General features: G+C 65.0%; 1 protein-coding gene across 2 annotated transcripts; it reads right to left on the bottom strand.

Annotated features, from left to right (window-relative positions):
* Positions 1–864: 864 nt before the first annotated feature.
* On the bottom strand, positions 865–11,390 carry DBN1 (drebrin 1). 2 transcript variants are annotated; one of them, XM_062502173.1, is made up of 15 exons: positions 11,305–11,390; positions 7,109–7,164; positions 6,904–7,016; positions 6,647–6,721; positions 6,423–6,569; positions 6,185–6,262; positions 5,951–6,102; positions 5,720–5,783; positions 5,536–5,595; positions 5,277–5,391; positions 3,957–4,094; positions 2,791–2,922; positions 1,206–1,768; positions 1,018–1,120; positions 865–935 (listed from the first exon to the last, which is right to left on the bottom strand). In XM_062502173.1, the coding sequence occupies exons 1-15, from the start codon at positions 11,388–11,390 to the stop codon at positions 865–867; spliced, it is 1,953 nt and encodes a 650-aa protein (XP_062358157.1). The 2 variants fall into 2 exon arrangements, with proteins under 2 accessions (XP_062358157.1, XP_062358158.1); XM_062502174.1 differs by lacking the exon at positions 3,957–4,094.
* Between the last annotated feature and the right edge of the window lie 2,170 nt (positions 11,391–13,560).

Here is a 13,560-nt window from a genome sequence, read left to right as displayed (position 1 = left end):
CCCCTATGGCCGGGGGCGTTGGGGACCCGGACTCTGCTCTGTTTCTTAAATTTTTTGTTTGTTACAGTTTGAGAATAAAAGTTTGTGGCTCGGGTTTGCCTCCTGGCGGGCTGGCATGGTGGCACCGCCCCCTTCCCAAGGCAGCCCCCCCCCCCCCCACTCCCAGCCCTCCCTGCCACCCCAGAAGGCTGCAGCCCCCGTGGGAGACGCTTTATTTATTAACAGACATGAGCACACCGCTGGTACAGAACTTGTGCTTTCCAAAAAGTTTCCGGGGGGAATGGGGGAGAGGGGCCAAGCAGGGGCCAAGCAGGGGAGGACGGAGCTCCCAGCAAAAGAGGAGTGGGAAAGGGGTAAAAGCCCCCACACCAGCTCCCTGCCGGGGTATGGGGGGGGGGGGGGGGGACGCCGCTGGCTGCAGCCTTGCCTCGGTCGGGTCACTTTATTGCCATATTCATTTATTATTATTATTATTATTCTTTTTTTTTTGAACTCGTGCAAAGTACTGAGGGGGCTCTTTGGGGGTGGGGGGCACGAAGAGAACGAGGACCCTGTCCCACATCCGAGCAGGGGATGCGAGCGTGTGTCGTCCCCCCCAGAGGGGTGCTGGGGTATCGGGGGTAGGGGGCCTGCTAAGGGAGGGCTGGGGGCTGACACGGCTCCTACCGACAACTTAAAAAAGAAAGGAGGAGAAGGGGGGGCTGTAAAAGGTGCCCCGGGGCAGGGTTGCAGCGGGGCGGCCACCACTTGGGCCTCATCCTGCGGGGCCCCAGAGGGGTGAGGGGGGCCCGGCCCCCGGCTGCAGCCCCCTCGTGCCCCGCGCCGGCCGGGGCGGGCTGCCTGTGCCGGCAGCGGGGCCTGGGCTCACAGGGCCCCCCCAAAGCTCTCCTCTTCCTCGGGCAGAGGGTCTGCATCCCAGCATGTGATGTCGATCTCTGGAGGACAGGGAGAGGGGTCAGGATGGCTTGGGACGCTCCAGAGAGGGACAGGCTCCCCCTCCTCACTGTCCTCACTCACCTGGGGGCTTGTTGTAGAAGATGGGCTGGGGGGCTTTGGCCGACAGCTCCTCGGGGGGGGGCACCTCCTCCTCCTGGGACTGGCTGAAGTAGCCCTCGCTGGCCTGGGGGGGGGGGGGGGGGGGTAGGTTGTCAGGAACCCCCCCAGCCACCCCTCTTCCCTTGATCTCTCCCCACAGTGATGCTCACCTGCTCCCCACGACCTGGTGTCCCATCCTTGGGGGCCATCTCCCCATTGGTGATGGGGGGCGTCTCTCGGCCCAGGGTGTCTTCCTGGGGTGTGTGCTGGCAGCCCAGATCCTGGGATTGGGGGTCCCCCTCACCAGCTACCACCTCCTCATCCTCATCCTCCTGCTCTGCATCGCAGAAGGTGGCGGGGGGCTCAGGCAGCTCATCCAGGCTCAGCAGGGCCCCCTCCTCGGGCAGCATGGCTGGGGGTGTCTCAGGGACAGGGGCAGCAGGCAGGGGCCAGGCAGCTGGGGAAGTCACCCCGTCGCTCTGCCACAGGTCGATGAGGCTCTCAGGGTTGGGGGCTTCCCCAGTTTGGGGCTCATCAGCCACGGGTGGCAGGGAAGGCTCGGTGGGCTCCAGGGTCACCAGGTCCCCCAGGGCATCACCCCCCGCTGTCCACACTGGCCTGTGACTGGGCTCGTCCCCAGGGGGCTCCATGGCCTTGTCCTCGGGCCCTGGGAAGGGCCAGTGCTGCTCGGGTGTGGCTGGCCCGGGCTCCTGCGCGCTGGGGCTGGGGGACTCTGCAAGGAGGGGACAGCAGTCAGTGGGGACAGACAATCTCATCCAGAGCTGGGGGTCACCCAGGGACAGGGATACTGCTCAGGAGGATTCGGATTCCTTTAGACTGGGCACAGTATGGGGAATGCTGCAAAGATGGGTGGGGGTGACTGGGCAGGGAGGGGATTGTGGCATGCACGAGGGAGTGAGGGGACATGGGGAAGGACAAGGTAATCCCTCAGGGAGTGGCAGGGAGGCAGAAAAGGCTGTGGAGGGAATGGGACAGGCACCCTGAGAAGATACAGAAGGGAAATCTGGGATGCATCAGAGGATGCCAAGTGGCAAGTGGGAATGTAGCAGGGACACATGGTGACATGTGTCAGCAGCAGAGCTGGCTGGGGTGCCCTGGAAATGCAGTGGGGCAGAGGGGATGCACAGGGGGATACAGCAGCCCTGAAAGGACATACAGCAGGATGGTGCAGATTGGGCAGCATTGCACCCGGGGGACCCAGCAGAGACAGCAGGGCTGCACGGGGGGATGCAGCAGGGAGGGCTGGCATGTACAGAGCAGGGGGAATGCACTGGAGATGGGGCGATGCATGACGTGGGGGGCAGCAGAGACAGCAGGGATGCACTGGCATTAGAAAATGCACTGGAGGCAGTAGGGATGCAGCAATGACGGTGGGGCTGCACTGAGGGATGCAGCAGCACGGAGCAGCAGGTACGGCAGGGATGTGCTGGGGGACACAGCAGAGCCAGGTGGGATATGCCGAGGGATGCAGACGGGACAGCATGGATGCACTGAGCCATGCAAGGGCAACCGGGGGGGGGCTGCAGCAGAGTCGAGGGGGCTGCAGTGGGGATGTGCTGTGGGACACAGCAGAGCCAGGCGGGATAGATACACCAAGGAATGCGGATGGGACAGCATGGACGCACTGAGCCACGCGAGCACGGTTAGCAGGGCTGCAGCAGAGCTGAGGGGGCTGCAGCTGGGATGCACCCGGCAGCCCCGGGCAGGGGGAGGTAGCGCCAGCCCTGCGCCCACCTTTGGGCGTTGCCGGCGTCTGGTCAGCGGGCGCGCGGGTGCCCAGATCGCCCAGCGGCGTGGCGGCCGGGCTGGACTCGCAGGGGCTGCAGCCCGCTGCCGAGGCCTTGCGGAAGGCGTCCGACTGGCTGCCTGCAGACAAGGGAGATGTGGTGGCGTGGAGGGGCTGCCCACATTGAGGGGGAAAACCAGCACCCCAGTATCGCTCCTGCCCCACACCAACCCAGCTGTGATCTGTCAAGTGCACATCACTGTGTACCTGCCACCACGTCGTCCCCTCCGGGGTGGTGGGGTGAAGGCTTCCAGGGGTGCAGCAATCACCAGGTCCCTTCCAGGTGTCCCCACCACCCCCGAGTTTCAGCCCCCACATCTGCTGGGTAAGGGGACAGGCAGCCCCATACCTGTCTTGGTGCACACTGGCTCTGCCCAAACATCACTCAGCTGTGCCCTGGCACAGCCTGTGTGGGTACAGCTCTGAGCCCTGTCAAATGTGCCTGTGGGGGCACAGCCCCACCTGGCTCCTTCTGCTCCATTGGCACAACCCCACACATTCCTGAGCACAACATTTTCCACTCCACACTGTCTTGTGGACAGTCTTGCAGTCTTGTCCATGGCACAGCTGTTCCATCTTCCTCTGCCCCATTGGCACAGCCTCACATGATCCTGGACACAGCCTTTTCCACACTGCTTAATTCTGCCCCATGGGCACAGACCTGCATGGTCCAGGGCAGAGATGTCCCTTTCCCTTCTGCCCCATCAGCACATGATTCTGGCACAGCTTTTCCCACATTGCCCAACCCTGCCTCATGGGCACAGTCCTGCATGATCCAGGGCACAGCTCTCCTATTCACTGCTGCCCCATGGGCACATTCTATTCCATCCTGCTGTGGACCAACAACTCCCCAGGCAGAGCTCTATGCTATTCCCATCTGACCTATGGGCATAGCCTGCCCTATGTCCCCCTCCAGGGGCACAGGGACCAGCATGGGGCCAGCCCCAGCAGGTCCCGGCCTGGTGCCCGTCCCCGTCAGGGTGCCTGTCCCCCTCGGGGTGCCCGTGCTGCCTCCGCTGCTGGTCCGGTGTGCCGTGGGGCTGGGTGGGCTGTGGGGCAGCTGCCCGCGGCTCGACCCCCGGAGCTGTGTGCCCGGGAACTCCCAGCTACCTACATGGGAAGAAAGAGGAGAGATTTGGAGTGCGGTGGCAGGAGATATAGGGGAAGGGGGTCCGTGGGGGGGAGGAGGAGGAGGAGGAGGAAGAAGGTGGCCCACTGTCAGCTGTCTTTATGAAAGGACAGTGCAGACGACCTGTGAGAGAAAGATAGACAGACAGACAGACGGACGGAGAGAGAGAGAGAGAGAGAGAGAGAGAGCAAAGAGATGGGTCAGTCCCTGCTCAGCGCAGTCGTGGCGGGGCTGGAGCACCAGGGCACTGGGATGGGAGAACAGCAGGGTGGAAGGCAGCATGGTGGGAGAATGGCAGGACAAGAGGATGGAAAGGCAGCAGGACAGAAGGATGTGAGGCAGCACAGCCTGGCCAGGTGGGGAGAGAGGCCAGGACACGGCCGTGGGAACAACTATCTGCTCAGCCACAGCACAGCCCCACAGCGTGAACCCACGGCACAACCCACGGCATGGCCAGAACACACAGCAGACAGCACAACCCATGGCACAACCCCACAGCAGTGCCTCAAGGCACAGCACCATGGCACAACCCCACAGCACATCCCCATGGCACAGCCCATGGCACAACCCACGGCACACCACACAAGAAAACATGTCACAGGCTCCCTCCCAGCACAACCCCACAGCACAGCCCCACAGCACAGCACCATGACACGGCCCCATGGCCAGAGGCAGCCACCAGGACAGACAGTCCTTCCCTAGATTCACAAAAAGAGTCCCAACACTGTGGTGCAGCCCAGCTTCTCCATGGGGCACTCCTTGCCAGCTGGCAGCACACCAAGTGCCTCACATCTGCCTCACTCTCTCCTGCCCCTTTTTAGTTGTCACCATGGGATGTATTCCCAAGACATCCCTGGACCTCCAGTTGCCCACCTCTACACACTGACCACGCTGCCAACTTGGCTGCGGGCATGGTGCTATGACGGGTGAGTGGACAACACCCAGCAGGTTGAGCAGGGTGAGGAGGGAGCAGGGAGCAGGGTGAGCCCGATTTTCTGAAGACAACCTGACATTCAGCCCCTGACAAGCTGCCCCAGCTGCAGGGGCCACGTGAGGTGCAGTGGCAGTGGCAGTGATGGCGGCAGTGATGGTGGCACAGCAGAGCAGGATGTCCCCTGCCATCCTCATACCCTTGGCACCCAGAACTACAGTGCCAGTGATGGCAGAGGGTACATCCCCTCCCCACATTGCATCCCTGGTCTTTCCATACCCCACTGCAACCTTTTGAGCTGTGACACTGCACTCACCTGTGCCCTGGTCTCCTGGTGCCCACCCCTGTGCGCACAGCCCCCCACAGCCCCTCACCTGTCCTGTGGCTGCCTGGTGAGATAGCATCGCTGCTGCTTGATGCCACCCGCTCCTGCTGCTTGAAGAAGTCCCTGGGGTTGTCAGGCCGCTGAGCGATGATGGCAGCAGCCTCCTGTGGGGATGGGGGAGGCTGAGCCCCGCCACCCCAGTGGCATGGGGCTGTGGGACCACCCTCTATGCATCCCACAACTTCATTCCTGTCTAGTTGTAGTCATTGCTGGACGGGGAGTGAGGACACAGCCATCACCATGCTCACCTCCACCTCTGACTCTGATTTCCGAAACTGCTGCCTGTCGTCCTCTTCTTGCTGATCCCCCTGGGAAGAGACGCAGCATCACTTCCCAGCCCCAGGCACCCCACTGGGAAAAACCTTTCCTTGGGGGTAATGCCAGTAGCAGCCCCGGCTCTGATCCTGGCCCCAGCCCTGCCATGGCACTTACAAAAATGGACTGCTCCTTCAGGCGCTGCCGGGCCTCCTCCGCCTCCAAGCTCTGCTGCTTCCTCCTGCAATGGGGAAATGGAAGAGGCGCTGGGCATTGGCTCCCGCCAGTCTCTGCCCCAACCCCACCCTGTAAGGGACACCTGAGTGCCCACCCAGACACTCACAGTACGTCCCGTACCATGTGTGTGCAGCCATCCCATACCCACATCCCACCCGACCCCAGCCGTGCCTGTGCTCCTCGATCTGCTCCTCGCGCTCCCGGTAGCGCCGTTCCCGCTCCTCCTGCTCCAGCCGCTCCTGCTCCATCCGCTCCTGCTCGAACCGCAGCCGGGCATCCAGGGCCTTTTTCCGCTCTTCCTCCTTACGCAATTCCTCCTCTTTCTGGTGGGGGCAATGAATGAGGCGGCTGCCCAGCAGCTCACCTCTCTCCCTGGGGACTACCAGCTGTCCCTCTGTATCCCACCTTTGCCTGTTCCCAGAACTGCTCCCGGTTGAGCCTCTTCATCTCCACGGTGGCATCGGTTTTCTGGTAAGTGGTGCCCTGGGACAGAGGAGAGGCAGGGGAGGTGGAGGGGCTGGGATCAGCGACTGGGGTAACAGTAAGCGGCACACGGGGTGAGGGGCTGTGGTGGACAGGAGCCCCGGGCGGGAGGGATGCCCCAGTCCCACCACCATCATCAGCGCTGCCATGGGGACATTACCACAGGCTCGGCGTTCTCATCCTCGCGCAGCCGCAGGCGGTGCAGCACCGGGCTGGAGACACGGGCCAGCCCGTTGGAGAGCCGCTGCCCGATGGCCCCTGGGTCAATGTCCTCCACGCTGCTGGCATTGACGATGACATCGACGCCCTGAGGGGGTGCAAGCAGCCATCAGGGTTCAGGATCAGTGCCATGGCAATGTCTTCCCCCTCCCCAGTGTCACCCACCTGGAAGAACTCGGCAATCTTGGCTACGTGGCTGGCACAGGCGCATTTGCGGGCGTCCGGCACATCCTCACCCACCTGTGGCAGTCAGGGAGGGACTGAGCTGAGAGGGGCAGCAGGGTGACCCCCACCCCACTGACCACAGTGGGACAGCAGGGCTGTGGGGCACCCACAGTCCCTGACCACTGCCAACTCCCTCACACCCAGCCATATCCCTGTGCGCACGGCACAGCCTCCCTCAGCATGGCCCCCAGACTCACCCAGTTGACGAGGACATATTTGGGGAGCACAGCCTGGGGGTCCTTGACGCTGCAGAAGCCATACATCACCTTCTGAATCTCAAAGTGGCCAGAAAGCTCCAGCAAACCTCCACCTGGCACAGCACCATCAGCCCACGTGCACCCAGCACCAGGAACAGGTGACAGGGAAAACACCGGTACAGGCAGAGGGGACAGAGGACCTTACCTCCCGACGCTGCCAGCTTCAGGTCATCAGAGCCATCCTCGTATGTGTAGAGGGCCCTGGGAAGACACCATGGGTGAACCAAAGCCAAGAGGAGTGTGGGGCAGCCCCCAACCTCCCCATCCTGCTTACACTGAGGTCAGGGTATGTCCTGGGGTCCTGCCGCTTGTCCCAAAATTAGCACACAGCCTCAACCCTTTGTCCATCAACAGCACCAAAAGCCAGACTGCCAGGCAAGGCAGACAGGATGTAGGGCAGGGCCTATTCCCCAACCCTTGGTGGCAGCTATGGGGAAGGGTCCCAAGTTTGGTGACAGAACAGTCACTTGGACACAGGGACCCACTGACTGCTGTGCTATAAGCCAACAGTCTCACAGCAACTTGCTCGCCCACCCCTGTCCCCTCACGACCCTCCCAGCTACTGACCAGGTTTGGGGACAATCCTGTGCCCCAGTAAGGACCCGGGTCCACTCACGTGCCCGGCTGCGTGAGCCACTAGCCCAGCAGGCACCAGGCTGGGGGAGGACGCCGGAGCACCAGCAGCAGCAAATCAATGAACCGCCAGAGTGTGATGGGGCCGTCATGGAGACTGTTCCTTAGAAACAATTCCCAACTGATGGGAAACCCCCTGTCGCTCCCACTGTGCCCTGGCCAGCCCCTCTGGGGGCTCCACGGGGACCCCCACCAGCCAGCACTTCCCCAGAGGCACACAGCCAGAGATGGAGGGGGGACCACGCATGCCAAATTGGTCCAGGGCGGGTGGGCGAGGGGATGGATGTCGCTAGGCAACCAGCATCCTCCATCACCATGGCAACCCCCCCCATCCCAGCTGGGATGCAGCTCGCCCCGATGACGAGGTGATTAGTGGAGGGGAGCGGGGGAGGCAGGCAGGCAGTGGGGACCTGCGGGGCCTGGCAGGCACCCAAACCTGCCTGCCACCGTCACGCGCTGCACCCGGAAAGCCAGGGCCGCCCGTGCTGGATCCCCCACATCCCTGCACCTCCACGGGTGGGCGGCCCTGCCCATCAGCATTCAGCTGGTGGTGCCTGCACGGCGCTTCTCAGAGCCCCAAAATCCCCGCTGTGCCGAGCAAAGCCGCCCTCACTCAAGCCCGCAGCTTCAATCCACAGCCTCGGGAAGAGGAATTGAGGGTCCCTACGGGCAGAGCCACCCCCAAAACAGGGCTGTGGCTGGAGCTACACAGCAGGGGGAAGGCAGGCAGGTGTCTAAGAGGGAGAGGGCCTCCCTCTGCCTCCAGTACCCGCCGCCCCCCGAGCCCCTGGCAGGGAGCCGCAGATAATTGCACCAACAAGATTGACTTTAATCCGCACATCCCGATCCCGCTAATCGGCCGCCCCAGCCGGCGCCAGCTTTCAGGCCTGGAACAGCTGCAAAGTGCTGTCTGAGATGGCTGTGACAGGGAAGGGTGGCAAATGCAGCCCCTGATCCCCCAGGACTGGGGGAGGATGGCCGCAGTTTGGAGGATCCCAGGGCACTGAGCTGGAAGCTGGCAGGGTGGTATACAGCTGGCAGCAGACAGGAGGAAAGAAGTAGGACAGAGCCATAGCATCACTGCCTGGGGAGCCCTGGGGGTGCTGAGGGCACCCACTGCCTGCTTTTTTTCCCCAGAACCCTGCCATTCTGAGTGGTATCTGAGCACAAGGCTGCTGCCTGCACCCCGGGGGTGCTCCCAGGGCAGATGGGGCTTGCTGTGGACTCAGCTCAGCAGCGCAGCCTGACTCCATGCCAGGATGGAGGCTTCCATTCCAGGACACAGGGAAGCTATGCTTGGGCCCGTAGCATCCCCAAAGGTGCCCCCAGGGACCCACAGCCCAACAGCATCACCACAACCCCTGGCGCTGAGGACCAGCTGTGTCACAGGGGGTGCTGTCAGCATCATGCGTTGCTTACCCCGCTTCCATGGAATTTAAACCCTCCACCCAAACCATACAGCCCTTTCCCACCCCCGAGCTGCAGGTATGTGGGTCACCCGTGGGTGGAGATGCCCCGTGCAGCCTGGGGGGGCTCCACTGAAGATCCCTCATCACCCCAACCGAAGAGCCTGCAGCCCCGCTGCCCTCGCATGGCCTCGCTGCTCACCGTAGCAGGCAGAGCAGCATCCCCGGGTGCCAGAACGGGGCTCCCACGGCAGCCCACCCCCCATGTCATGGCCAGGGAGGGGTCACATCGCCCAAGCCTCCCGCCCCAGCCCCGGCACATGTGTTTCCAATGTGGCTGGGAGCTCCAGGGAGTCGGCGTGCTCAGAAAGCAGCACCAAATTCCTTTCCGATCGAGTAATGGGCCCCAGCAGCCTTCGCGGGGCCGGGCAGGGGGAGGGGATGCTCGGACCCTCCAGGACCGGGCTGGAGCAGGGGGAATCCCAGACTAAACAGAGGGATCCCGGCTGGGCAAGAGCGTGGCATTCCCCGGTACCGGCCCAGGGCCAGGCTCTGGCACAGTGTCCTCCCAGGCAGCACCCTGGCTCAGCCAGGCTGGGCCCTCCTCCCCGTGGGGCTGTCCTCATCACCTTGCCCGATGCAGCCCCACAAGGATCACCCCTCATCCCGCACCCCCGCAGCAGGGCCTGCAGAGGGGATGCTGGTCCCACAGGCAAGGACTCCGCTGACAATGGGATGGAGTGGCTGGGGAGGATGGAGCAGCTGGGGATGATGGAGCAAACTCAGCCCCACGGATGGGCATGGCAGGGGACCACTGCCTGGTCAGGATCAGCGTTAGAGGTGTGGGGGGGGGAGCAGCCACCGGCACTCGCCTTCCCGGGAACCGATTCTGCTGCTCTCAGCAGCTTTGGCAGGGACGGCTCCTTTGCAGCGGATGCCGGGAAGCGAGATGTACCCAGGGCTGACAGCTGCCGCCTGGCCGGCAACACACACGGCGCTTGCCCACAGCGCCCTTGGGCTGACAGCGGGACTGTGGGGCCCCGGCGGAGACCCCCGGGGGCTGGCAGAGACCCGGACCTGCCCAGGCCCACACAGCCCTGTCCTGAGAGCAGGGACCTGGTTAGATAGACATCTGACCGGCTGGGTTGTGGGTGCAGCCCAGCTGGGAGGTGGGAGTCCCCGGATGGGTGGTGGGTGTATCCCGGAGGGGTGGTGGGTGCCTCTGGATGGATGGTGGGTGCACAGTTGCCCCCCCCGTCCGCCCCCCACCAAAAGCATCATGCACAGCATGCACCCAGCAGCACCCCACACCGTCCAGCGCCTCGGCTCTGCCCAGCGAGATGCGCCCCAGCGTGCCGGCAGCATTCCCACCCCGCATGCCAGAGGCACCCTGGAGGGCAGGGAGGGGATCGCGGAACAGATGGCCCCAGGCAGCCTCCCGGCACCCGGCTGGGCTGGGAGATGTGGCTGGGCTGGCAGTGGGTGATGCTCTCTGCAGCGGGCCTGGATCCAGCCGGCTCCGACACCGGATGCACCCCACCGGGGTGCGGACAGGGCGAGCAGTCGAGGGTCCCAGTGGAGACAGCCACTCCCCTCCCCGACTCAGCAGAAATCCCAGCCCGGCGGGGCAATCCCGGACCGACGCACCACGACCCCCCAGGGATGCCCAGGGATGTGGCAGCCCAGAAGCTTGGGGAAATCTGAGGGCAGCGGAACCGGCGGGGGATGCTCGGTGCCCCCGCGGCCTCAGGCCTCTCTCCGCCGGGCAGCGGGACCGCCCGCTGCCGGGATACAGGTGGGGCCGGTCGGGAGTAGGACCGGTCGGGAGCGGGGCCGGGCTGGGGGCTCCCCGATCTCCTCCCCATCCCCCTTCCCCCGGGCGCCCCTTCCCGCGGCTCCTGCCCCAGACAATGGCGAAGAACCGGTGCCGGGCCCAGCACCGGGCAGCCCCCACCGGGCCCTCCCCGTCGTGCGCGAATTCCCCGCTCTCGCTGCCCGGCTGCGGGTCGGACCGGGCCGTGCCGGGGACTCCCGCGACCGGCGGGTCCCGGCGCTCGCACGTGCCGGCCCGGCGCAGACAAAGCGGGGACCGCGCCCCGGCCCGGTGCGGCGGGCAGGTGCGGGCACCGGGGGCGGCGAGCCGGGCACACCCCCCGCCGCCCCGCCCGCCTTTGTGTGCCGGGGCTCCCGGGGACGGCGGGGGGCGCAGCGCGGGGCGCGGCCGGTGTTACCGGGCGGCTCCGTGCACAAAGGGCGGCGGCGGCGGGGACAAAGGGGCGGCGGCGGCGGCGGGCGCGCTCACCAGTCGGTGGGGCTGTCCTCGCCGATCACGTCCTGGTAGGAGGCGAGCAGCTCCAGGCGGTGCGCCGCGAAGCCGACGCCAGCCATGGCGGGGCCGGGATGCTGCCGGGGGACCGGAGGGACCGGCCGCCTGCCCGCCTCCGAGACACTGCCGCAGCGGCCGGGCGGAGGGGCGAGCGGCGGGGAGGCTCCGCCCGCCGCCGCGCCCGGTCCTAGCGCCGCGAACGGCGGCCCCCCTCCCCTCTCCTCCGCCCCCCCGCCCGTCCCCCGCCCCCGGGGCGCCCCCAGGGCACTCCGCCGGCCGCGCCGTCCGGCCCCGAGCCGGGACTCCGGGGGTGCGGGTAGCATCGCCCCCGCCCAGGGTCGCCCCCGCACACAGCTCGCCCCCGGGATCCCGCAGCTTGGGCTCTGCTGTGCCCCCGCAACACCGCGCCCCGGGCCACCCCCGCCCCAGGGACACCGAACAACCCCGGCTCAGCTTCTCTTGGGATCCTGCGCACCCGGTGATTTCACATCCCGGGCTCTCCTCCGCTCTGGGGACCCCGCATCCTGTGCTGCCCCTCCTGAGAACTTGCACTCTAGAGACCTCTTATACTGGGTGGTCCTCTCCATCCCCAGACTCTCCCCTGGCCCACGTCCTCTACACCCAGAGGACGTGGCACACCGGGCTTCCTGAGCCTTCAGCTGCCCTACACCGAGCCCCCATGTCCAAGGTTTCCTCTCCAAGGACACGGCACCGTAGGCTTTGCCTTACACACCCAGCCATGCCCTCGTTGCTTGTGCAGGGGGTCAGTGGACTCCTCTTTCAGGGAGCTTCTTTGCCGCCCATCTCCCCCTCCTTGCCCACCGCTTCCAAACCCCCGGTCCTTTCTGAACCTTGCCAGGCTGTGTCCGCGAACACGTTTTCCAGAAGGTTTTGCCTCTGCGTGAACCCACAGTTGTTTTTCCACTGACCCATGCAGGGCTCTGCAGGAGCTCCCAGCCTATTGCTCTTGCCAGGACAGGCAGCGATTCCCTGTCACCAGCACTGCCCCCAGCCTGGACCAGCACCGCGCTGGAGGGGTCTCTGTGCCAAAGCAGCAATGAAGAGCGCACAGGACTTGACTCCTGCAGGCTGGGGATACTGCTGGAGTGACCCGTCCCAAGACAAACCCTTCAGAGCAGCCCGTGGATGACCCCAGAGGGACATGGGACAGGATGCCTCGGGCCCTGGCTGTGCCGCCCGCTCCCCCCACGCCTTCCTCGCACCAGCATTTCCGAGCGAGGCCAGAGCCGGAGCCGCCCTAAGAGGCTGTGAGAGTTTGGGAGCAGCTGTGGAGCAGCTGCCGGGGCCAGCGCGGGGGCTGGGGCCGGGGCAGGCGCCCCACAAGCAGTTCAGATGGCTTTGGGGGTGGATGTGGTGGGACCCTGCTCAGGGATGCGGTGGGAGCACTGAGCCTGCCGCCGCCAGGCTTTGTTCTCGGAGCAGCGAGGCTGCAGCCCCTCCCCAGGCTCCACCTCCGCAGCCCACCCGAGACCCTCCTTCTGCTGCCTGTGCTCCAGCTCCTCACATGGTGCGCAGAGCTGGTGGGCAAGAGGCGCCCTTGGCAAAGCGCAGAGACACGCTGGAGGTAGAGGCATCACCAGGAGGACCCAAAGGCAACAGGGAACCAAGCAGAGCTAACCCCCCCACGAGCGCAGACTTTTCAGTGGCACAAGGGGATGCTTGGCTCTCTCCTGGGGAGAGGCAGGTTGGCTGTAGCGCCCTGGCTCTGCCCTGGCCCTGCTCCACACCTGGGCACCCTGGGGCTGATCTGGCAGAACCCGTTCCCAGACCATGCCACCCCAGCAGTCCCGCACGACTGCCTGCCCCTGCCCCTTTCCTGCCCTCCACTAACAGGTTGCTGTCCAGCCAAACCCGGGTTGGCTCAGGGGCTGCACACGTGGGGCCACAGCCACCTCACCTTCCCCTGTGCTTCCTCTGACCTTGGCTGCACAGCTGGGACTCACAGACGGGCACGCAGCCCTGCTCCAGCCAGCCCTTCCAGGCAGGCACCAGCTGTCTCTGTCCCTTGTTGCACCCGTGTCCTGCTGCTTCCCAGTGTGACCATCCCCTTGCTCACGTGCCCCAGCCTGAGCGCCTGGCCCAGCCCCAGCCTGTCTTTATCCCCCAACTTTCCTCACCCCCTCTTTGATGTGCTTTTACACTCCTGGAAGTGGCAGTGAGAAGATGTGGCACCGCAGCCCAGATCTGGGTGATGCCAGGAGGCATTTGGCT

This window comes from Cinclus cinclus, chromosome 14 (genome assembly GCF_963662255.1).
Source record: "Cinclus cinclus chromosome 14, bCinCin1.1, whole genome shotgun sequence".
NCBI classification, from domain to species: domain Eukaryota; kingdom Metazoa; phylum Chordata; class Aves; order Passeriformes; family Cinclidae; genus Cinclus; species Cinclus cinclus.
The sequence above is the reverse complement of the archived record's forward strand: the minus strand, read 5'-3'. Positions and strand labels throughout refer to the sequence as shown.